The 25,637-nt window shown below is 36.7% G+C and overlaps 1 protein-coding gene across 50 annotated transcripts in view; it reads left to right on the forward strand.

Moving 5' to 3' along the window:
• PKP4 (plakophilin 4) overlaps positions 1 to 25,637 on the forward strand; it is a 228,283-nt gene that overhangs the window by 124,452 nt on the left and 78,194 nt on the right. For 41 of the 50 annotated variants that reach the window (XM_070579857.1, XM_070579834.1, XM_070579853.1 and 38 more), the window contains one exon: positions 1,465 to 1,577. The exons of the other annotated variants lie outside the window; for them this stretch is intronic. In XM_070579857.1, coding sequence (XP_070435958.1) covers positions 1,465 to 1,577 — 113 coding nt within the window. The remainder of the gene's footprint in view (positions 1 to 1,464; positions 1,578 to 25,637) is intronic. 50 annotated transcript variants of the gene reach the window in all.

Below are 25,637 nucleotides of genomic sequence, written 5' to 3' on the forward strand. Positions count from 1 at the left end.
AGCCCCACTCCCTCGTAGCCACTGAACCCAGAACTCAAAGGGAACGCGATGCTTTGGGGAATTTGAGCCTTAGTCTAAATTCACGAATGCTCCTTTCCTGGCCGAGCTGGATACAAGCAGCCGGTCTTCTGGGAAAAGAGGTGTATAATAAACAATTGAGTAAAATCATTGAAAGAATGGAAGTGTATCACAAAAAATATGATGCTGTTTAAGGGCAAAGAAAGACTGAATGTAAGTTAAACGTAATGCTGTTTGTCCTCAAAATCAGTTATCTTAGCCTAATACTGAATGCTGTACAGTTACTATCTTTCTGGTCTCTTGCTGCTGAACATCTATGAAGAGCCAGTGGTCTAGGTCTTGTTGAGCAGAGGTAGGCAGTGTCCCGCTTCCCCATTGTGTATTTTCATATTGTCATAAATAATATTTAAGGAGTTTTATTTCTGATTAGTTTCTAAGCTTGGGATTCACACGCCTGGTATTTTGAACTAATAGTCATTGTCCAATTAGACTACTTACAGTTCAGCATTTGCTTTGAGTAGACTTGTAAGGAGATAATATGGCACAGGGGAGCTTGAGGTGTTATTGGAGATGTTATTTGTGGCTTACAGCCTTTGGTGTATACTTGGTTTGATCTATAGATGTTTTAGAGCATAGCATACTTTCTAGTTATTAAAATCCTGTCAAGGTAACAATGAGATAAGTACAAATAAAGTTTAGAAATCTTCTCCTATAATAGAACTTCCTTGCCGTCATGACACAGCATGAAGAATATAATTTCTTTAGGCAATCTTTCCTTCTTTTCAATACAATTTTAAATTCTATATTGTGGCTCAGACTTTTTCATTTATCTTTCTCCCCTCCCTTAACACAGTGACACATGAGTGCACTTGTGTCAATAAAATAATTTTATTGCTTATATTGTAGGTAAATATAGCAAAACTTTTTCTTGGGATTGGAATGATTTTTTTTTTCCCGTAACAATTAAAAGGCTTTGTATCAAACATGGCAAAGTGATTCTCATGGGAATTTACATTTTTTTAAAACTGTGCTAACATACAGTATGAGGGATAAAAACTTAGCTATTAAGGATGAATAGCTTCTGTTGGTCACTGTGCCTCTGATGTAGGCACATCAAGTGAGAAATCTGCAGACCTTAGTTTAATGCAGCACTGTAGCAGAAATACTGTTTGAAGAACCTCAGTTAGAACCGAAAAAGAAATAAAGATCTCCGTTTCCAATTTCAAACAAAGGCTAATATTCTAGTGCCTTTAAGTTTGAAAAAGCTACAAATCAGTAGCTTATTTAGGTCTGCAATTTTATGCAGAAGTCTAATTTCACAAAGCCACACTATAGTGTTATGTTATGGGTGTGTTCTTATGTTTCCTGTGACATACGTTGATTCATACATCTGCCTGAGCAGCAAACCTCAGCGCCTTATACGCGTTTTATTTCCTTGAATCACAGGAGCTTCAGTTTCAACGACTCACCCGAGAACTGGAAGTGGAAAGGCAGATTGTTGCCAGTCAGCTAGAAAGATGTAGGCTTGGAGCAGAATCACCAAGCATCGCCAGCACCAGGTACAGGGCCGACGGCTCTATCATTTTACATGCCTTTAAGTTACATGCCTTATTAAGTTGTCCTTGATGCAGCAAATGATTGTTAGTGTTGTCACTGTTAACTTGCCTACTTAAATTTGACACCAAAAATGTCAATTTATTCTAATTTTAGAAGCCTCTTGCAGTATTGATTATCTTTCAGTCCTGTGCTTAAAGTTTTTTATGTGTCATTGGTAAACAAAAGCTACTGTGCTACTTTCAGAAATTTGACTTCCTATACATAGACACAGTTAATGGATGTTTTTCACAATTAATTGCTAATTATTTGGTAAAGTTAATTGGCTTTGAAAACCTAGTATTGATTTTTTTTTTAACTAAGAAATCTTTCTAAGTAATAACATTTAGTTAGCTTTTAAAAATGCCTTCAGTTTACCTTGAGTTTTCCTAGAATTCTGGAAAACTACTATACGAAATAATTACTATATGAAATAATTTAGTGTATTCAAATATAGTGCATTCAAAACCAGTATATTAATGGAAAATAACTTGTCATCACAATTATTGTGTTATATTTAAATAGCCTCTTGTGCTATTTAAAAAAATCATTACTATAGAAATTGCTGCCAAAAGCTCCAAATGGTGGAATCACTGCTTATCCTATATGTGGGTTTCTTGCTTAGTAATTACATATTCCAATAAAGCCTACCGTGAAATACTTCTATTGCTTGCATTTTTAAACTTGGGTTGTTTACTCCTCAGTAGGTATGTGTCCACCATAATGTGTGTCTCAGTTATTTCTAGCATCACAATTGTTCTACTTTTCAGTGTCTTCCATTACTCATAGCCAAAAAATCCTCCTTAGTGAATAAAATGATGTCTGTAGTTTCTCTTTTCTAGCTAATTGTTGCTATTAATTTAAACTTATTAGGCTGGTAAATTGTGTTCTCGTGAATTTTTTCATCTCTGACCCTTAACAGTTGTGCATATTGGTATATTTAGTAAGGCATAAAGTATACAAATAAGATTAATAAAACTTTTAAAACCCAAATATCAAATTATGTGATCATTTTTATATATCCAGGCAGTTTTTTATATGCAGAGAAATTATAAGCAAAGTGTAAAATTGTAAATCAAAAATTTATAACTCTGGCTTTGTAAATACTCAATGAAATAACTTTTCAAGGAAGTTAAAAGTTTCAAAAACTTGTTTTGATTCTATTCATCATTTTTTAAAAGTTCTCTGTATCTTTAGCACCAAAAAGAGCAATTCACAAACTCAGTAATATATTATTGTATATTTCTAAGACATATGGACCAATGGATTTTAAAATATATAATTTTACACTAATAGAAAAATTAATTCAACATTTAAAGAATTCAGTTAGCAATTTTATTCTTCAAATGTAGTTATCTAAACTAGCATAGAAATTCTCTTGATAAACTCCTAGAAATACTTAATATATCAATTATACAAGTCAATATTTAGAGGAAATGGCAAAAGAGAAAGGAAAATCCCTAGGTCCTAGAAATAGAAAGGGAACTGAAAGCCAGAGCCAGAAGGATTTGAGCTGCCTCTGCAGGAGGCCTGGGGACAGCCAACCTTTCCCCCCACCCAACCCCCCACCACTCCTGCCACCCCCACAAAAGCAGTGGCGTCTTCAGTTTAGTACCCATGCAGGGACCAAAGAATGAGACCTTGTGTGTGCTCAAGGTGATACGTTTGAACTAAAAATCGCTGCGTTAAGCCATGACCCTCAAAGGACTGTACCCTTGGCAAAGCCCAAGCTTGCACCACATGTGGGTTTGGAGCCTAAATGTAACTCTCCACACTGTTCAAGAACCCCCAAGTGAGAAACTAACATCACTAAAGTTGAGCTTACCATCAGATATTATAAAACTCAAGTCAAAAAAAAAACTCAACAAAGAGTGAGAATCAGCAGACAGAAGAGTAAAATCTAAAACTTCAAGAACTTGATATCATTGGAGAAAGTTTGAGAGGTGTGTGCAGGATGGCAGGTACAAGGATGCTCATTATATAGCATTATTTGCAAAAATAAAGTATTAGAAAGAATATAATTATCCATCAATATGGAAATGAGAAATAAACTGTGGATAACTAAACTCAGCAGTTAAAATGAAATAACTAGATCTATGTGTATCAACTTGGAAATCTTTGCAAAACAGACTTCAGAGTGAAAACCACAAGTTGCAAAAGAGTAGATGTATATAGGGGGATATCCTTAGGAACATCTTGAAAATTTATGTAACAATACTGAATAATATTTAAACAATATCTGATATTGTTTATGAATGTATGCATGTGTAGTAAAAGTATAAAAATATTTTGGAATGACATCAATTTAAGATAGTGGTACCTCTAGGGAGAAAGGGCAACGGAATCTATCAGGAGTTACACTTTAGCCAAGTCTGTGACATTGCACTTGTGATTGCCATCTGGGGCACACGTAACAAAATGTTAACATCTTTTAACTGAGAGGGTGGTTGATATGTGCTTGGCCATGAGATTATTTTCTGCACTTTTCTTTAAGTTTTAAAATATTAAATAATTTTAAGTTTATATATTTGAATTAGCAAATTGCATAGGTTTGTTGAAAATCTGGTAGTAAAATACGTACTGTGTGTGTCTGATTTTGGTGCTTTGTGTCTGGATCTCAGTGCCTAGCATGGTGCCTGGCATGTCGCTGGGGCTCGGTCAGTGAATACTGGGTAAGTGAATGAGTCCTGCAGAAGTGAGAGCCAGGCTGACCAGAGAAAGGGGAGAAGCACCCACAAAGGTATATATGATTCCACACTGTGGTTGCCTTGGAGTAGCAAGAGGCTCAGTAGCGTCTAGGATATGTACTAAAAGGTCCTGGTGGCTTATGAGGTTGAAAAGGAAAGCTGACGTTTGATTGTAGAGAACTGGGCACCAGGGTGATAATAAGCTTCACTTTCATTAGATCTGTGAAGGAGACCTGTTGAAAGTTGTCATTGTTGGAGGCAGCTGTCCTGATAGTGTAATGTGTAGGTCAGAATGAAGAGAGGTCAGGCAGCAGGACAGGAATCTATGGAATCTTAAGGGTTATGAGTAAGGCAGGTCTCTTCATTCAGTGAACTCTGCTTGGAATATTAATCAGTTCACTTTGATTGCCCTACTCCCAGCTCATACTGGATTCTCATGTGTTCTTGATGCCCTCAGCTAACTATGCTAACCCTTCCTAACAGCCTTTTTTCCCATGTTTCTCTAGCAAAGTCATCTCTCTTCACCTGAACCCTCGTAATTATTCCTCTGTCCTGTAGTAGCTCTCCTATGAGGTAGTAAGGTCCTCCCCACTCCCAAAGCCCTGGCACAGTGCCAGTTGTTCAGCAGGCAGACACCCAGCCAAATGATCATTGAATGAATAATGAACTTTAATGAAGCCCAGTGTGTTTTGAGCTCATCAAGTAAGGATGCTTTACCAGTCGGTTATCTACTTGGCATCTTTCAGTTTCTATCCACCTTTTCTCATATCTGCCCTCTTCACACATATCAGTGTGCTTTTCAGGGGACCTTAAGAAGACTATTGACAGTTACTCTGCTTTGTGATCATCAAGTTTACACACTGACAAGGAGCCCACTAGAAAACAGTGTTAGTGAGGTCTGGCCCGGTGGTGTAGTGGTTAAGTTCATGTGCTCCGCTTCAGCAGCCCAGAGTTCACGGGTTTGGATCCTGGGCATGGACCTACACACTGCTCATCAAGCCATGCTGTGGCAGTGTACCATATACAAAATAGAAGAAGATTGGCACAGATGTTAGCTCCGGGACAAACTTCCTCAAGCAAAAAGAGGAGGATCGGCAACAGAAGTTAGCTCAGGGCCAGTCCTCTTCACCAAAAAGAAGAAGAAGAAAGAAAACAGTGTTAATGAAGGGAGCATAGGTTTTTATTGTGTCACTTACAGAAAAACAGAAATTAGCTGTCAGACCCAAGCCCTGTTTCCTGTAAGCCATGTCTGATTTGCTCAAAGGAAATTAGAAGTGGAATTGCTGCTTACAGCCATGAAGCTTCCTTTGGATTCAGGTCATTCCTACATGAAATGGGTTTAGTCAGCAAAATGGAACATTCAATAACTAGTTATCTTTCATATCGTTTGGCTTAGATCCTATGTCAGAGTTGATAAGGCGATCTGTAAGATTTTCTTACTTTTCCTAGTCCAAAAATGACATTAATCACACAAAAGGAAATGAAAAACATATTATTATTTACTTTTTCAGTTGTCCAAAGTACTTGCCATTATTAGCTTCACCCTGTGAATAAGGAGGCAGTGTCATGAGGCTCTGTTTAATAAATGGCTCTAATTTTGTGCTAAGTAGTATACTGTGGAGCCCTCTCCCAAATGAGTGGCTCTCTCATTTGGTTCTCTCACGCTTGTGAACCAAAGATGAATTTTTAACCTGTACCATGAGATGTTCCCATTTTATAGGTAGAGAAACTGAGCCTCTGCATGTTATTATTTAGGAAATGTCCTAAAAAGTGGACATTGGCAGTTTACTTGCAGTATGCCGTCTTGAGAACATTAAAAGAATCTTAATGATTAACATGATTGCTTGGTTTTCTATTAATGACTCTTTGGAAATAGAGGTAATTCTAAATGAGTCTTCTAAACAAGGTAATAAAAACCCCATTTCTGATACGATTTTTAATTTGTTTTATTTACTGCAAAAAAACATTAATAACACAAGCAATATCAATTTATAATGATCCTTAATCTGGAATTTATAGCACCTGTATCCAAAGATGATATATCAGACCAAAAATAATCGCCACAACTTTGAAAATCCCTGGAGGTGAGCTATGGAATTAGTTAATAGGAAAGTCACAGCCTTTCTGCCTTTGTGTCAAGTACACTATAGTTACTTGTGCATTTAATATTTATGTATTTAATATTTCACCTCATTGAAGGTAGGCTATGGAAATAGTTAATAAGGAAGTTATTGCTTTTATACTGATAGAGTATAGTTATTTACATATTTAACATTTCACCTCATTTAAAGTGGGTTGTGAGATCAGTTAATAGAGAAGATACCACTTTTCTGCATTTGTTTTGTGAATATACTTTATTATCTGTATATTTAATATTTCACCTCATTGAAGGTGGGCTATGGAATCAGTTCTTTGAGAAGGTGCAGCCTTTCTGCATTTGCACTGAGTCCACTGGACTTATCTATGTATTTCATATTTTATCTCATTCCAAAGGTATTTGAAACATCGTTAAAAAATACAAAACCAACAATGGAGTGAGGAAATTAGGGCAAAGGGAAGATAAAGATTAGAAAAATAAGATGAAGCCACAGTTAAAACAGTATACAAAATGTGTGTTGTTAACATTTCATGCATTTGCTAAAAGTAGGGAGCCCCTTTGGCTATGTGTGTCCTAGTCGCCATCGAGAGAGACCATTGTATGATGAGGCAAACACTGTCCTTAGTCTCTCTCTAAATTACAAAATCAGGCTCCTAGGGCTCTATCTTCCATTGCTAAATGGGATGTAAATGGATGGAAAAGCTCCGTAGCCAAAAGTAATTCTCCAAGGGGCCAATTCTGACACTCCAGTTTGGCTCAAGGATGATGTTTAGCATATTTAAATGGATGGCTCAATTTCAGGTCCTCCAAGCAGGCAGCATGCCATGATGACTATTTCTGTCTACAGAGCCTTTTAGAGTCACGGGTGGCAGTGGGTGCTGAGGTGTGAGGTGTCCTGTGTTGCAGGTCACTGTGCAGGTGCAGTGTGCATGCCTTAGTAGCATGAATGACCCTCAGGGGATAACTGCGGTATGTACAGCTCGTCTCAGGAGAATCTCAGCACAGGTGCCTCGAATGGAAATATGCCCCTTAAACCTCTTGCCTCCCATGGGCTAAGCAACAAACCTTAAATTTGATTTATTCTTTTTCTCCTTGCAGTTTCATCAATGGGATATTCTTCCCATCTTAATCTAGTTTAGCTATCATTGGATGGGCTGACAGTAAAAGGGCCCAGCAGCCCGCAGTGAGGGAGTCCATCTTCTCACCGTGGGATTTCTCCTGCTCACCTGTCTTCCCAAGGGCAGGGGTGGCCAACACAGTGTTCTTACTCAGGTTTTTATTTTTTTACTGACTGTGGAGTTAAATAATGCTCATTTTAGATAATTTGTAAAGTCCAAGAAAGTATAAAGAAAAAAATCCATAATTCTACATTCAGAGATAACCACTTTATTTCTAAGTCAGATTTATTGAAGTGTAACTTACTTACAGTAAAATTCACCCTTTGTAGCATGCAGTTTTATGATCTTTTATAGTTTGGGTACATAGTTGTATAACCCGCACTACAATTGACATATAGAACATTTCTATTAACCCCCAAAAAGAGGCAACCACTTTTAAAAATTTGCTACGTTTCATTCTCTTCAATTTTTTTTTTTTTTAATTTTAGTTTGAGGTAAATCCCTCTGGCTAACTTTTTATCTCGTTTCTAAAGTTCCACTTCAATATGGAAACTTTTAATGGCTCCGACTCGCCTGAGGAATTCCTAAGGGGACAGATAGCTTGGGGTTGGCCCCAAGGGCTGCCATTTTAGCAGTGGTTAGAGATCACTGCCGCCTTCCAGTGTCAAGCTGCTCTCTGTGTATGGAAGACGTGGCCAGGGAAAATACTGCAAGGCGAATTCAGCCTTCAAGTGTACAAGGTATGGCCTGTGCTGCACATTTCATGCAAGTAGAGAAATTACACTAGGGGTTCAGCTTGTTGGGTGACAAAACTGTGGAAGGAGAAGAAAATAGAGTTCAAAGTGAAGAGCCAATGAATGAAAATATGATCATCTTCAAGAAATTATCTCAGAAATTTTATAGTACAGAATTTCAAAACTATTCCTGATAGCAGACTGGGAATCTTACCATTGCCCAGAAACAGAAACTTTGCTTCTCAGTTACTTCTGGATTAGTTGTAGATGATAAAAGAGAAAGTTTATTACTTTGAGATACATAAATTGGTTCCACAGATTTTATCTTATAAATCAAAGCTTGTCTGCTCATTAAGATGAAGTGTAAAATTTTCATTTATATTGAAGTCAAAAAGAGATACTTAAACAGTGAACCTTTTAATAATTGTAGACACACTAATGGCAACTTTAGGAACTAAAGCACAGTTTAAAATTTTCCTTTTGATTTCTTGTACATTGTTTTAAAATTTGTTTTTGCCGTTTGGAAGCAGTTGGTCCCTTCACTCTGTCCTTTAATTGGCCACTGCTGGTGGTAGGAAGTTACTCTAGACCCAGAGAAAAATCCTGACCATGTCAACTGAATGAGGGGGAAAATGAGTGGCAATGTTGAAATTAAATAACTTCACACTAAGATTATCTCTCCCTTTTCAGCTAGTTTAAAGCCCTGCTAAAATAGAATTCTTTATGGTTTCAAAAAGGTCATATAATCTTGACAAATAGTCTTCTTATCACCACTTAAGAAAAGAACTGTATTATTTTTTAATGAAAAGATTTGATTCCCCACTGCCATTCAGATATTCTTTTACACTTCATAGGGTCATCTGCTCATGCCCATCAGGCTTCCACTGATACTATTAAAAACTCTGAAAATGTTTTAGGGCTGACAGTAGCAGAAAAGCCTTCTTCATGGTTCAGGTCTTTTCTTCAGCGAGTATTTTTAAGTCATTGTGAAATAAACCTGCTCAAATGATAACATTCTTTAAAAATGAAGAGTCTTTGAAAAGATTGAATGTTTGTGCCTTGACAGTTCATTACTTATTTAATGTACCACTTCAGGAAGATGCTTGATAAAATTTTGTCCCTTTGACCTTCACTGCTCTCACCAACCAAAAACTTGAGTTTTTTTTCATGAGTTTTATTATTTCACACTATAAAATTCATACTTTTAAAATGTACAATTCAGTATTTTTTAGTATATACACCATCACCACTATTTAATTATGGAATATCTTCATCACCCCACAAAGAAACCATCTACCCATTAGTACTCCTTTCCATTCTTCCCTCCCCCCAGCTCCTGGGAACCACTAGTCTACTTTCTGTCTCTATGGATTTGCCTGTTCTGGACGTTTCCTATATATGGTGTCATACAATATATAGCCTTTTGTATCTGGCTTCTTCCACTTAGCACGATGTTTTCAAGGTTTATCCTTGTTGCAGCATGTGTTAGTACTTCATCTCTTTTTATTTCCAAATAATATTCCATTGTGTGGGTGTACCACATTTTGTTTATTCTTTCATCAGCTAATGGACATTTGAGTTGTTGCCCCTTTTTGGCTACTGTGAGTAATGCTACCACATCTCAGGTTTTAAGAGAGGAAAATCCCAGGGGTTTTGCTCCAGGCATTCTTAATTTGGGGGCTAAGGAGAGGCACAGGGAGTGGTGGCGATTGCCCTTAGCCTCTCCATTCGTGCTCCTCCTCCCTGGCAAGGGCTTGCCTCCTTCTCTCTCTCCTTTGCTTCTGTAATGGTAAATCCTTGTATATTGCTGAGCTGGTTGTCTGTGCTGAGTTACTTTTAAGTGCATAGAAGGAAAAGCTGTTTGGGAATCCTCTGATGTTCACCAGAATATACTTCACCAAATTTCCTTTTTTATATTGTATTTGGTCACTAGTGACTCTCTTAATGGTCAAACAAATAAAAGTTCTCTGACTTCTTTTCTAGTTCAGGCTAAATGAAGAATAAACTATTTGATATTTGAATGTAATTATCAGAAGCTCTCTTTGGGATTTCTGCAGCGAGTATTTATTAAATGGATGCTCTTATGAGCAAGTTTAGTAACACTGAATTTTTATGATGCAACTCCTGTTGTAAACACAGTGAAGAGTACCGCATCCAAAAGATACAAATGAATCTGTGGCTGACCTGCAGCTCTACAGAAGTCATTTATCTGGAGCAGTTGGCTCAAGCACAGTTCTTCCAGAAGGCATTTTAATTACTACTTCTCATTGCCATTCCAGTCATGAGCCAATTTCATCTGGCACATACAAATCCAAGTGGCAACTATCTGTACACATTTGAATTAGACTTATGTAAACTAAGTCTTCTGTGGGGCAAGTGCACCCAAGGTAATTCAACCAGTATTCCATTAAGCTAACCCATTTTAACCTAAAAATGTGACCATGTCGAATTGGATATTAAGCCAAGTAGTTTTCATAAGTAATAGAATCTTATAAGGATCTAGAACATTATACAACAAAGTGTTTTAATCATAGTGAATATTTCAAAATGAATTACCTATTTCTTAAATTGAGCATTTTAAGGTGTTTTGGTTAGAAAGAACCACAAAAAGAGATCAATTTTATAGTCAGCATCAAAGTTTCAAGTTAAGATTATTTTAATACATTTGGTTAAATATGGAGGCAGCCCAGCTGTATTAATTTTCCTAATTAATGAAGAGGAAAATACTTTCTAAAATTTAGAGACCCATGTATCTAAAATGTATGTACCATGTCGTTATTTAATTATCTTTTAAAGAACTGCTTTAATTAAAATATTATTTAATTTTCTGTAATTTTTCATAGTTCATATTTTATAATTACTATTCTTAAAATATGTAACAGTGATGAATTATTGAATCAATACAAGTATATTACTAGCGCCCACTCTTAGTCATTAGGTTTTTTTAACCATGTGTGTATATTGATAAATTATCGAAGAAGTTAAATAGGCCATATAGAATATTTCAAGATGCTTTTTGGAATACTTTACCTTTACTGCTTTATGGAGATTAATAATCACTTTAATCCTATATTTTCTTATTACTATCATTTTGTATTTTTTAATCTTTATCTTGAGAAATGTTAAAAACAATAAAAAGTACAGAGAATAACAAAGATTCAAGTACTCACCTTCCAGAATTGGAAATTATTGATAATTCATCATATTGGCTTCTTTTTTATACAAAAAATATATTAAACATAAAATTCAAGCCCCCTTTACCCCATTCTCCCTTCCCAATAACTAGCAACAAATATATAGTTTTCCAGTTTACTTTGTGTATTTTTATATCATGTTTGTAACAACATATACATCCATGGCCTGTATTTTATGTTGCCTTTTTAACATAAACAAATGGTATAATCTGTGTATCATTGTGCTCCTTGATTTTTCTACTCAGCATCTGAGATCTATCTATGTTGATATGTGTAGATCTAGTTTATTTCTTTGACTGCTGTTATATATTTATATCATAGAATATTAAAAGGTCCATTTCCCTATTGACAAACATTTAAGTTCCACTTTTAAATATTTTAAGTAATTTAACAGTGAACATTTTTGGACATATCTCCTGGTATACGTGAGTAAGTTTCTGGAAAATACATAATTAGAAGTAGAATATTTGGGTCCTAATGAATGCACATTGTCAGTTTTTCAGATCTTGCTAAATTGCTTTCTGAAGTAGCTCAACAGTTGCCCCCTCTCACATAGCGTGTGAAAAAGTTCCAGATTCTCTCTTCCTTTTTTTTTTTTTTTCTTTTTTGCCTTATTAGGCAGGCTCTTTAGATTTTACCAATCTGATGTTATCTCATTTTACTTTGCATTTCCTTGATGACTAGTGAGGTAGAGTGTTGTTTCATATCCTTATGATCCATTGAATTTCTTCTTCTATCCATATTCTTTGCCATTTTTCTAATGAGTAATTTGGCTTATTCTTTTTGGTTCAATCATTAGTTTTATTGAGCTGAAGTACTCTGGGATGTATATCTTAAAATAGCACAGGTTTTCGTACATCACAGCACAAATTACACCATATTAATCTATTTCTAGATGAAAAATCTTTTAGTATTATGACAAGTATAGAAGAAACAACCTTCTGTATATAATATATAATAATAGATCCCAAATGACATTAACATTACTTTCTATTTCCACATTTCCTTTAGTGACTCTGCATTTATTTTTTTCTGCAAATGTTTATGATGTCTTTTCTAAATTCACTCAATAAATATCTCTGCCTTTGCTTTATTATAGACATACAAAGATACAAAAGCCTGGAAATTTCCAGGATAGCAGGAAGGACCACTGTGTGTAACTAAGCCGTGTGACAAAGTGCCTTGGTAGCAGCATAAAATATGTCTCTATATTTTGTTATTTTTAATTTGGTGAAGAGTGCTGTGTTGATCACATTACTTTGTCTGTCCTGGCTCTATCGAGGAGGCCTTACTTTGGTGTCCTTGATTCTCATATCCTTAGATGAAAATACTTCTTTGTAATTATATTATAGGGAAGAGAACAATAGTCATTGAGCACCTATTACATAATAAACACTTGTGCTAGTAGATGTTTTGTACTCGTTATCTGCTTGCTATTCAGTAGAGTTTCCTTTTTGGTTTTGTTTTTGTGTTTTAGTTTGCTTTGGTGTTAATTATTAGCAGACACTCGAATTTAACATTAGGATGATATTTTCTCCCGAAGATAGTGTTATTCTATTGGTTTTCCATTGGGGTGTTAAGAAGTGGTTTGGGAAGACTTAAGCACCCCACTTACCTCCACTCCACCATCCCAAATAGACACAGTCTGTATAAAAACTGTGCTTGCCGTACAAAGACAACTGTAAAACCCCCAGCCCCATCTCCACTGCCCCTATTTTGTCTCTCCTTTATGGAAACTCTGGAGTGGCTACTGTTTCTGTTTTTAGTTGCTGATAAACATGTTACATGAAGCCGTGTAAATGTTAATTCAAAGATTCTAGGAAACCATCTTGAAAAACATATTGCCACTAATGTACTTTCTGCAGTTCATTATTTTAGGGGGAAGAGTTTGCCATTCATCTAATCACCATGAATCTCCATGATGAAGTAAGGGAAGGCTGGTGTTAAGTTCACATTCTCATTACCATTTGGCAGGTTAAGGGCACAGAATGGAAAGACTGATGTGTGTGATGAGATGTTTCCTTAACCCGTCAGAGAACTGTACCATATACAGCTCTAAGCCAATGATTTATAGAAGAGGAAATTGAAAATGTGATTATCCACCTAAAAGTGAGAGCCATCCATTAGTGCATTTTCAGCAGTTATTAAATCAGCTTGCCATAAAAATGAACATGGCATATCTGCCAAGAGGGGAAAAAAAGCAACTGACAAGTTTGCCAGACTTTGTAGTGACTGTATTGTTATTATGGTTATCCTCCCTGAGGCTTCACAATCTATTTAATAACAAATCAATCTAATCTGTTTTTTGCATAGATTTTTCTAGTCTGCTGTTGTGTTACTCCACAATTAAATAGAGGGAAAAACACTCTAAAACTGAAGAGGAAAAAAGCCTCTAGGCTACAGATTTTCACAGCCAAAAAAATCTTACATTAAACAATTATACATTTTAACCACTGTCAAATAGTTTAGAGACAACATTTGGTTTGCATTAGTGGACTTCTTATAATCCAAAGGGGAATGTCTTTAGGGTATATGTATGTGTTTATTTCTTCTAGCCTTTTTTTTTTTTAAGGGAAAAGAGAAAATAAGCCAATTATTCCATGATCTTATGATGTATAGTCTCTGCTCTAGAGCAAGGCAGTTAAAGGTTGATCTATGCCCAGCTGTGGGTACATTATCAATAATGGGGCTATCTGAGCCACAGAGAAAATTCAAGTAAAATTATTAGCCATGCTATAAGAACTGGTGCTTAGGAAGTTCAAAATATAGATCTGTATCTATTTTCTGAGCAGCATTAGCAACATACTTTTCAGTAAAGACTTATTTATAAATAGTAAGTGAAACTATTATATTGCATTCCTTGTGAACATAAAATGGTAGAAATTGTGTTGTAGACTAGAGTAGTACAATTAAGAATAAGTCTAGAAGTTAAACTCTTGGGTGAATTTTGCAACCACTAATGAAATCGTGTTTCTAGGTCACTGATCATCAATGGCTGCTAAAATCATTAGCTGAAAAGATGATGGGAAACTTTACAATGAATGGATCAGGCCAATAGCACCTGAACCCACTGATCTGTCTGTTGTTAATATTACAAAAGGGGAGACAGTCAGAAATTATGGCCTCCTCATGTGATGCAATGGGAAGTACATTAACATCACCTATGACATATTCTTGCCCAAAAATTACTCAACCATCTAGATATAAATACCGATTCATAGGAGGTATGGAGACAGGGGAACATGTTAAATGACACCTTGCCAATGCATTAGTTGGATCCATTCTGTTTGGAATTCTGTAGGGCAAATGAAATAATTTCAAGCAGAAAAAGATAAGAAAGAGGGAGGACAAAACTATGCATTTAAAGAGATTTTTAGAGATGTGGCAACCAAATACAGCATATGGACCTTGTTTTGGTCTTGATTCAAACAAACCAACTGTTTTTAACAATTGAAACAGGGAATTTGCATACTGACTAGGTATTTATTGATGTTAAGAATTTTTACCGCTAATTTTTTTTTTTTTTTTTTTAGGAAGATTAGCCCTGACCTAACATCTGCTGCCAATCTTCCTCTTTTTGCTGAGGAAGATTGTCTCTGAGCTAACATCCATGCCCATCTTCCTCTACTTTATATAAAGGTTTTTTTGTGCATGTATGTGAGGAGAATTGGCCCTGAACTAACATCTGTTGCCAATCTTGCCCTGTTTGCTTGAGGAAGACTGTTGATGAGCTAACATCTGTGCCCGTCTTCCTCTGTTTTCTGTAGGATTCCACCACAACATGGCTTGATCCACAAGTGCTAGGGTGCTAGGTCCACACAAGGGCTCCAAACCTGTGAACCCCAGGCTGCTGAAACAGAGCAGACCACTATGCCACTGGGCTGGTCCCTGTTACAGCCTTTTTAAAGTATCTGTATTCAGAGATACATCTGAAGTATTTATTACTGAAATGATAAAATGTCTGAGACTTGCTCCAAAATAATCTAATAATGCAGAGAAAACAGTGCGTTCAAGTATAGATGAAATAAGTGTGATCATATGTTCCCTTTCTTTGTTGAAGCTGGATAATGAATACATAGGGGCTTCATTATACTGTTTTCTTTTATATATACATGCATGTGTGTTTTAAATGTTCCATAACAATACGTTTTTTAAATGTTAAGTGATTTGGCTCTTAATTTTCTGACTGAAATTATGATTAAAATTTGTTTCATTTTTGTAAAATTAGGATGGTTATCTCTCTTAAAATCTGAGTATTAGATGTTCTCTTCATTAGTTTAAATAAAGACTATTTATTTAACTTGAATAGGTTATGAATCTATGCAGTATGCTCCATATACTTCATAATGCCTGTTCCATCAATAATGTTGGCTCATTATGGCAATGAATGGGAGAAGGGTCAAAGAGGGGAAAGAAAGATGAAGCTGATCAACCACTTCTGCTGTCCTGTTGCAAACCATTGTTCCTCTTTTCATTCATATTCCTCAAAGGAAGAATACTGGACAATAAAGCCAGGAATTTAAGACAGTCTTATCCAACCACTTGCCCTGTCTCTTTGCCTTGGAGGCTGCCTGTTCAACCGCTGAACAGTGTATGGATCACCCATTATAAATATCACAAAAGCTGTTTTAAGAGACTTTACCCTGATCCTCCATCATCATTAATGTCCTTCGTTCAAATGGGCTTTTTTCTGTTTCATTCCTCTCTTCAGTAGCTTGGAAACCCTACACACTTATGTGTGGGGGATAAATAGAGAAGAGAGGAAGTGAGTAGGTAAGCTAATGTGGGACAAATTAGGGATCCAGGAGAGGTTTGGGGAGGGATTTAAAGCATTCGAGAACCACTTTCCTAGGTTCCATATGTCTTACTACATAGAAACGTAGCATATGTTATGCCGAATGTTGACTGTATCCTTACGTGTCCATTCATTTTCCAGGATAGTTATTGATGATCCTAGGTCTGCACTGTATCTCACGTGTGAATTCATTCCTCCTCCTTCAGTACTTAAAATGGCTATTTATGTTATGCTTGTCCATGATGCAAGAGCTGAAAATGCTGTTACCGTGAGAAACAATTTTTTTCAAAAATCAAAGGAGAAATATAAGAAGTATATCATGTTCTTTTTCTTTTTACACTCATAATGAGAATAAAGTTTTCTCAGAAATTAAAGAAACTTTACTGTTTATAAAAAATTTTTAAATAGGGGCCGGCCCCATGGCCAAGTGGTTAAGTTCACATGCTCCGCTGCAGGCGGCCCAGTGTTTCGTAGGTTTGAATCCTGGGTGCGGACACGGCACTGCTCATCAAACCACGCTGAGGCAGCATCCCACATGCCACAACTAGAAGGACCCACAACTAAAAATATACAACTATGTACCAGGGGGCTTTGGGGAGAAGAAGGAAAAAAATAAAATCGTTAAAAAAAATTTAAATAAATCCTTACTCTGGGTAATTAATGGACATAAAGTGAATATCATTCTTTAGACACACATGCCAGATTTCATAGTGCCTTTACATGAGTATCAAAGAATAGGATGTGAATGAGTGTCTAAACAGGATAAATAATCAGGGGGTACATGTTTAATTAAAAATTTAGGCTTATAATATCTTAAAATTCCTTTAAAATACATTTTTACATAGGCTTTTCAAAGCATTTTAAATCCTAATGTACAAAATGAAATTGCATGCATCATAAACAAAACTATTTATAATTATTAATTTTAAGAGTTTGGGGTGCCAGCCAGTGTGTATCTCTTGCTACGGATCTCTATGGCTTAGTCTTATGTTAAGTCTGTGCTCAGTCTCATATAGAACAAGTAGAAACACAGGACCCTTTCCTTGCTCCTTACCCATGCCAGCTTTATTTAAAAATATAAGACTTGAATTGTTTTATACATTTCTAAAAAGCAATATTTATATGTGCTTTTTCTTTTTTTATTTTAAATTTAAAATAATGTTTTCCCTTCCTGTTTCTTTGCCTTTGGAGGGCTTTGCAAGAATAGAAATGAGGGAAACCATAGCATGTTGTAGACCATTGACACAATTCGTAGTATCCCATCTATTCAAAGGCTGACCGTTCGCCTAAATAGCATCCTAAATTATGGCAGAATACTTCAGAGAGAGAGTCTGGTGTTGTGTTTAGTCATTTTGCTATTTTCATGTCGGTTGCTTTCACTCTGAAATGCCAACTGAAATGTTAGAAAACCTTCTATTCTGATTTCTGCTTTTACTGGTTGGAACACCTGTTGTGGGATGGGCTTAAACAGAAGTCACGCCTCCTGTATAATTTATGGGGATACCAGAGGGAGCTGTTTGTCTCATTTTTGTCTAGTACTACATCCTTTTTGATCTTCCCCTTCCCATATGGTCTTCTGGATCTTTTATTCATAGATTTAAAGCAATAACACAAAACGCTTTTGTCAAAGAGTATTTAACATCTTCTAAAATGTGTTCACCTCTAGTCCCTATGAAAGTTACTTGAACTGTTAAAAGGGCTCTTCTGGTATTTCCTGTTCTTTTAATGTTTTTACTGCATCAAATACATAATTTTCTCTTTAGGAGACTAGTCATAATATTAGTTATTTTTATCTTACCTTTTTCTGGAATTCATTTTAGACAGCAGTTATAAGGGTCCAAACTATGGTAGAGTAGCAGGGGGGAAAAGTGGAATGAAGAACTGAGAAAACGAGGGTGAGAACAAAATAAAGCCGGTAATGAGACCAAAAATGTCTGCCACAGTGGCTGGTTGTACATTTTACTCTAAACTTACTAGCAGCCAGTGGAAACCAAGACTGTGCTTTTGTACCACACTTTGTTGTCCCTGCTTTAAAGACCAAAATTGTAAAAGCACATTCTGAGAGCGTGGCCAGTTTTTTCAGGTAAAGTGTCACTGAGAGGGAATATAAGGGTCAGACTGTAAGCCTTTGACCTTCGCGTGTTCCGTGTCCCATCAGGCTGCCTTGCTCCAGCTGTCTTGTTTGCTCCTTCTGTTGGTCACACAGGTGATGGGGTTTAGAGTGCAGCTGGATCAGCACAAATCGGTCACCACTTGTGGAAGGGAACTCAGGCTCGTGTCCTGTTGCTGATGGGTCGGGAGCAGCTGCGTCCTACCTGAAGGACATCATTTTTAATTCAAGTGCCCTTTCTTTTCTCTAATCTCAATATCATGCTCAGATCATATAAATAGTTAGGAAAAGAGATCTTTTGCCCTGTCTCATTTGTTAGGTCTTGCTTAGTTCATATTATGGGCATATACCATTTTCAGGGGCAGTTTAAAACCATAAGACACAAAAATAATAATGAACTACAATTATGAGCATGTTGTCATGGTTTCACTTTTCCTGACTGCTGAGATCAAGTGGTCTTTTCTTAGGAAGAAGGGAATCAGTCTTCATCCATTAAAAAATTGTCCAGGGTCTGATACCATGCTAAAGAGAACACAGAAAGGAGCCTCAAGCCCAGAAAAATCATGAATTTGGAGAAAGAGTTTCTGTTTTTGTTGCAATTAATTGTGAAAAGACAATAAGTGAATTTGGAAGATGCTCTCAAAACTGTAGTTAAATACCAAGAAGGATTGCTGAGTATTATTGCTGAGATATCCTTATTGTTTATAGGCTAGTGATTTTTCAAACTAGGGTCCCCAGAACCCCTTAGGGACAGTAAAGTGGTGGTAGGGATAGCTGTTGCCTTCCACCTCTCCTCCTCTGCTTCCCCAGGCAGAGCAGTTCACCTTCTTTATCTGTTCTGCATATTGGCCTTCCTAGTTTTGACTTACCAAAATAGCCTAGTGGAAGAATGAAGAGCTATCCACACCTGTCTCAGGAAGAATAACCATTACATGTTGTTTTTGTCTAACTGCTCGGGTTGTTCTGGAGGTAAGACAGAGAGTAAGTCTGTTTTTATTGTAAAGGATTTATTTCCTAGTCAGTCCTTACCTAATGAAAAGTAAGAAATGAGGTCCTTGTTACTGAAATATAGGAAAAACAAAACTAGTTATAACCTAACAATTACCTGTTGATGGGTGGTATGAGTTCTTGGAACATCAGAAAATGGTATAGCATTAGAAAGCCCTTGATTCCATCTCAGTCTTCTAGACCCTACTTGTCACCATGCTCATTATGAGTAAAATGAGCTCAAGGGCATTCTTGTTGAAGTCAAGGTGAGGAGATACTTAACCTGCTTACATGGTGAATGCTTTTAAGACCTTGGATTCAAAAAATGGCATTCTCAAGCATAAATTCAAGAGCACTCAAGAAAGCTAAAGCACAGAATGAGCTTTACCTAGCTAGGAACTCACAGAAAACCAGTGGAATATCTTTTCTTTTTTTCTGCTTTTTCTCCCCAAATCCCCCAAGTAGATAGTTGTATATTTTAGTTGTGGGTCTTTCTAGTTGTGGCATGTGGGACGCCACCTCAACATGGCCTAATGAGCAGTGCCATGTCTGCGCCCAGGATCCTAACCAGTCAAACCCTGGGTCACCGAAGCTGAGCACGCGAGCTTAACCACTCAGCCACGGGGCCAGCCCCCCAATGGAATATCTTACAAATGCATTAAGAGAAACTGAGCAAAGTTCTAAATCTACTAATTAAAAGGGAAGACAAAGCAATACTAGATAGAAATAAAAGACTTAAAGTACGTGATTGATGTTATCTCCATATCATAATTGAAGATTAATTTAGTTATAATTAATGAAGATAGAGACATTTAAGTGTTCAGTACAATGGATTACTCACCTGAGGGAGTTTGTTTTAAATTTACCCTGTAACACTCCAAGTAGAGACTAAAACTTCAGAATCATTAGTAGTTATTTTACTAGTTTCCTTGGGGAGAAAATCCTGGGAGCATAGTGGGAAATATGGAGTGACCTGGAACCATGGAGCCTGGTTTCCATATCTAAGAAGATTCTGATGCAGCTCATTAAAAAGCATTAATACCTAGAGGATAACAAGGTATTGAGTAATTACAGTGTGAATTCATTGCCAAAAAATAACAATCCAAACCAACCAACTTTCCTTTTTCTTTTTTAACTGAGGAATGAACCTTGGAATGAATTAAAAAGTAGACATAAATATTAGAGCAATGGATTACAAAGGAAGTTATAACAAACCAATAGAGTTGCCAGAAGTTTTCACAATGGATTTAGAATTCAGAAAACCTACACATTTTCTAACAGAATAACTTCGATTAGTAGAATAATGAAAGCCCACCAATAATAAATGAAAAAATTGAAAGATACTTTTTTAAATGGGCAAACCACAAATTGAAAGTAACACAGTAATGAATTGGTAGAGAAAGAGAGAAATGCAGTGTGGAATTTCCTGGAGCTGCTGAGATTTCATCTGCAAACATGTGGTAGTGCTTGAATTCAAGAGTTAATGTGCAGAAGAAATACAGAACTTTTGTGTGGAACTCAGAATTTATGGTCAAAGCTCAAAATACTAAAACTACTAGGAAATGCAAGAATAAAAAGTCAAGTCAGCAAGTACAAATGAATTTTTAAAAATATTTATAGTAAGATTAATGAACATGAGAACAGTAAGTTTTCATCTATTAATTACCTCTGTTCAGTAAAGGAAGAACACCTAAGAATCATTTTTAAAATACTGTGAAAGAAAGTGTTGTAATAGTGAAATAAGTAGATCCTGTAATGCTGCTGAATTGGGGTGGTTTAAACAACCATTTGAAGAGATTGGCTGTCACACTACAAAGGGGAGAAACGTCAGATTTACTTGCATATGTAGAATGTTATGTTGGTGGTTTCCCAAACTGGCTGATTCCCAGCCCTTTACAATTTTGAGCTCTGAGAATTGAGACGAACTCCAGGATATGGCAGTACATCTCGTGTTGCTACATACCTCTCCCACCGGGAGCCTTCATGTTCAAATTCTTTACCTGGATAGGCCCAGTACCAATGTACCTTCTCTTAGTAGGTGAGGAGAAGGAGGGCTAGGTCTGTCTGTATTTTAGGAGACAGGTGTTTCACACTGAGGGTTGTTAACATAAGTGAATGCTTCTTTAGTCAGCACACTGCTGGATCCATCAAAGTCCTCTTATAAAGGTTTCTGGCTTTAGAATCAGCCTTTCAAAAGTCTTCTGACACCTTCTTGCTTTGAGGGACATGTGAACCAGTGGGGGAGTCACACAGGAACTGTAATGAATAATTCTAAGACAATTGTAAGCACCTGAAAGGCAAGGACTTTGCCTCATTTTGTATCCCAGCCCTTTAACAATGTCTGCCACTAAGTAGATGATCAACAAATATTTGTTGAATGGATACATATAATATGTACAATAAACACCTTATCTATAAGATATGGAAAGAACCAAAAACAAGAGGGGGGAGGGAATCTGACTCCTTTCTAGAATAATTGAAACAATTTCCAAAATTGTGTAGGATTAGCTTTAAAAAAGAACAACCCAAAAAGTTAAGATCAGGTATCATTTATTAAGCATCCTACTCAATGCTAGTTGGATGCAGACAGAATCAAGACACAGTCTTTACCTTCAAGAAGGCCATTGTCTGGTAGTGGAAACAGACAAGTAAACAAATACTACAATTACAACCGTATGTAAACAAATACTACATTTACAGCCATATGAAAAGTGCAAAACTTGAGATGGATTATTGGGCACATTCTTGACAGAAAAGAGGCAGTGATCAGCTTTTATTGAGCTAATTCTTGAAGGATGATTTGTGGTCACCAGGGAAGATGCTGTAGAGGGTATGTAGTCTAGACAGTGGTACACACTCACGCTCTATTCATAAATAAAAGTTTCTAGAATAGTTCATTCAAGTGATTCCTCTCCATTAATACTAAGTGAAATTGAATTTGTTATTGGCTATGCTTAATTAATGAGGCTTTTATATATACACGTGTGTGTAAAATTTAACAATATTTTTTAATAAAGCAGTAAATTTTACAGTTTGACCATGTTCCAATCTCAGACTGAGACGTGCTTCTCTTTTCCACAGGGGAATAACTCTTGGATTCTGTCCCAATTCAGAGTGTCTAGTAAGAGAGTAATGACAGTAGTGTGCATGTGCTAGCGATAGGAAGAGCCCCATCTAGACCTGCCGGAAGGTGAGGGAAATGACATGGTGAAGTTACTATGGCTCCATCAAATTCCCAACGCCCATCCCCTGCTAGTGTCCACTAAGGCAGGCTGGCTCACATCAGACGCAGTAGAATCGAGGAAATTGGGTACTGACTTAGTTAAACAGACCATTTTTGAAAAATATTCCTGTTATTAAGTGATACATAGTGAAGCTAAACTCTATTAGAGTATTCAGTTTCATGGGTATAGAACATATATGTTGTTACATGGTACCTGTGTATACCACTCTGGAATTTGTATAATTCTGAAAATGTTTCCAGATTGTGTTTCTGCACATTCTACCCCAAAAATAGCACTGGAAGCGTGAGGCAGCATGGTATGTGAGGAAACTGCAAGTAATTAGAAGTGCCTGGAATGTAGGTTTGTGTGGAAAAGGGCAAACTAGAAGGAACCAGGTGGTAGAGGGCCTTCTGTGCTGCACTGAGACGTTGGAATCTGTGCCGTGCTAAGATGTTTGAAATTTATCCTCTATGGATCTGCTGTGCATTATCATCAGGAAAATGATATCACGTTTGAGTGGTTGAAAATCACTGTAGCAGCAGCATGGAAGAGAGCCTGAAAGGATGAGAAATCAAAGCCAGGAAGACGAGTTAGCAAAGAGACTGAAAGAGTGATCCAGCCAATAGAGGATGCAAGGATGAAGGCCAGAACTGTGTCTGTGGTAGTAGGGATGGATTCAAAAGGTGTCTGTTTTAAGTGACTGTCTGGAGGTACATCAGTGAACAGGGCAGACTTCGCTGCCCTCATGGAGCTGACATACTGGGGGAGGGGGGGAGACAATAAAATGACTCCCATGTTCTTCAGTTTGAGTGACTAGGTGGTAATGATTAAATGGGAGTTAGTTCCAGGGGGAGAGAGTTTCAATATGTTGAATACGAAGTGTAGTATCCAGTGTCCACTTGAAAATACAGGCCTAGAGTTGAGGAGTAAGGTTTGGGCTCTCTGCAGAGGGCCAGTTTATATTTGTTGTTAACCATAAGACTTAGTTTTATGATAACATCAATCAGGACTTTTGGTTGCAAACAATAGAATCCTCTCTGGCTTGTGTAAGCAGAAAAGGAACTTGAAAGCTTTTTGGTGTCAACTTATGGAATGTCTAGGAAGGCCAGAGAGCCAGATTCTCAGTCGGAGTGTCCTGGAACAGTGCCCACTGCCACTGCTGGGTGCACCAGATGCTCCCCAATATACCCCCTCACGTGGCTTCTTGGAGACCTTTGCTCCCTGGTCTGGCCTCTGGCTGCAGAGGAGTGTGAGCAAGCTAGTTTTCTGATAATATGGGAAAATACCAAAATAAGGAGGGTATCAAAGACAATTGCACAGCTGTAAATACCCAAAAAGATATTTTTGCCTCCATTTATGTCTGTGAATGAAAAAAAAAATTAATTCTTAAGTGCTTAGAATTTTATAGTGATTTACTACATATTTTCATGTAATATTGTGATGAAGGTATGGTGTCTTAAAACTAATATTTTTCACATTAAAATGAATTTGCCTTGATTTATTAATTTGCTAATTAACTTGCTTTTAATTGTTGTTCACTGTCTGACCAGATAGTCCCAAACTTATGAATGGATTTCATTCTAAAAGGTTGTTGATAATTAAATTATTGAAAATTGTGAATGCTTCTTCCCACTGGAACAAAGTTATCATGGATGATTCAGTTCTTGTATTTTAAAATGTTTCACATTCCACTGCAAGCTCCTAGAACACGAGCTGCTTGGCATCTTCAAATGAGAAGTAAAAGGGAATGAGATGGAGTCATTTATGGGCATAGTGCCTATAGACACATTGTAGACATTCAATAAAAGTTGGGGCAGTGTTTCTAGGAGTACATGGTTGGAGGGAGAGAGAGAAGAAGGAGGGAATAAGTCTATTTTTCTGACATGGAGCTGCCTCTAATTTTTCTGATAAAAATGGGTTACATTGGTTACATCAGTGACTTAAAACAGCTTTTCAAAGTTGCACGTATTTATTGTCCGATCCTCAAATCCCAGAGTGGTGAACAATCTGAGTCATTTAAAGTGAGTGGTTCGAAGGGAAATAGACTGTTCTGAATAACATATAATGACCAGTTATAACATAGAATTGTAGGATTAGTGTGAAGGTAATTGGACTGAATATGTAGTCTTCAAAATATACCATGGAACTTTTTGCTTATTTTTAATCTTAATGTTAGTTTATTTTCCTAATGATTTTTATCTTTTGCCTAAAATAGAGTAGGGAAAAATAATGTTAACTGAGGCTTCTCATTGCCTTCTTCTAGGAATGTGTTACTGTATTTTGATAACTGAAGGCCTTTTCAGCCGCAAAAATGATGTTTGCCTGATTGTTACACAAAAAGGCAACTGGAATTTCCTACCTCAAGTGGAGGAGAATAAGTTGACCTGCCTGAGCAGAGTAATAGCTGACAGCTTATGTATGCCTGCTCTTTCAGAACAGTGAGGAGCTCAGTATTACTTTTTCACAATTCATGTTCGCAACAATATATATTAAGCGTCTGCTGTGTGCCAGGCAGTATTCTAGGCCCCTGACATAGAGAGATGAGCAAAACAGCCACAGCCCTCTCCCAATTTAAGCAGTTGACGTGAATGATATTCTATGATCTGTAATTTCTAGAATAAAAAATCTCGTAAAGGTATTTCGTTAAAGTTTATGTAAGTTTCAAACCCAGAAGATAATAGACTGTCATAATATTCCCAAGAAACTGGAGGTATATGAAACATTTCTGGATGGCAGTTTGATTTACCATGTATTTTAATATTGACCAAAAAAAGAATGAACATTTTAATAGGAACAGAGGTAAAAACCTCAGTGCTTAAAAAACTAATTTAGATAATAGAATTAAAAAACGAAAACAGATTCAAGAGAAACTGAAATTCAGTGTAGGGAACTACTTTTAGAGTCACGAGAATGTGATAACCAACCCTCAGGAGCAAGACAGCTATGCCCTTACTGATATTGGACCAGATCTTCATCTTTCTTCTGTCCCTTCAGTCCCTTTTGAAATCAGTTAGGAGTGTGTCAGATAAAGGAACATCACCTGAGTGCAGAAGATTATCATGAACTGATTGACTCCATC

The sequence above is a fragment of the Equus przewalskii genome, chromosome 17 (genome assembly GCF_037783145.1).
Source record: "Equus przewalskii isolate Varuska chromosome 17, EquPr2, whole genome shotgun sequence".
Lineage (NCBI taxonomy): Eukaryota > Metazoa > Chordata > Mammalia > Perissodactyla > Equidae > Equus > Equus przewalskii.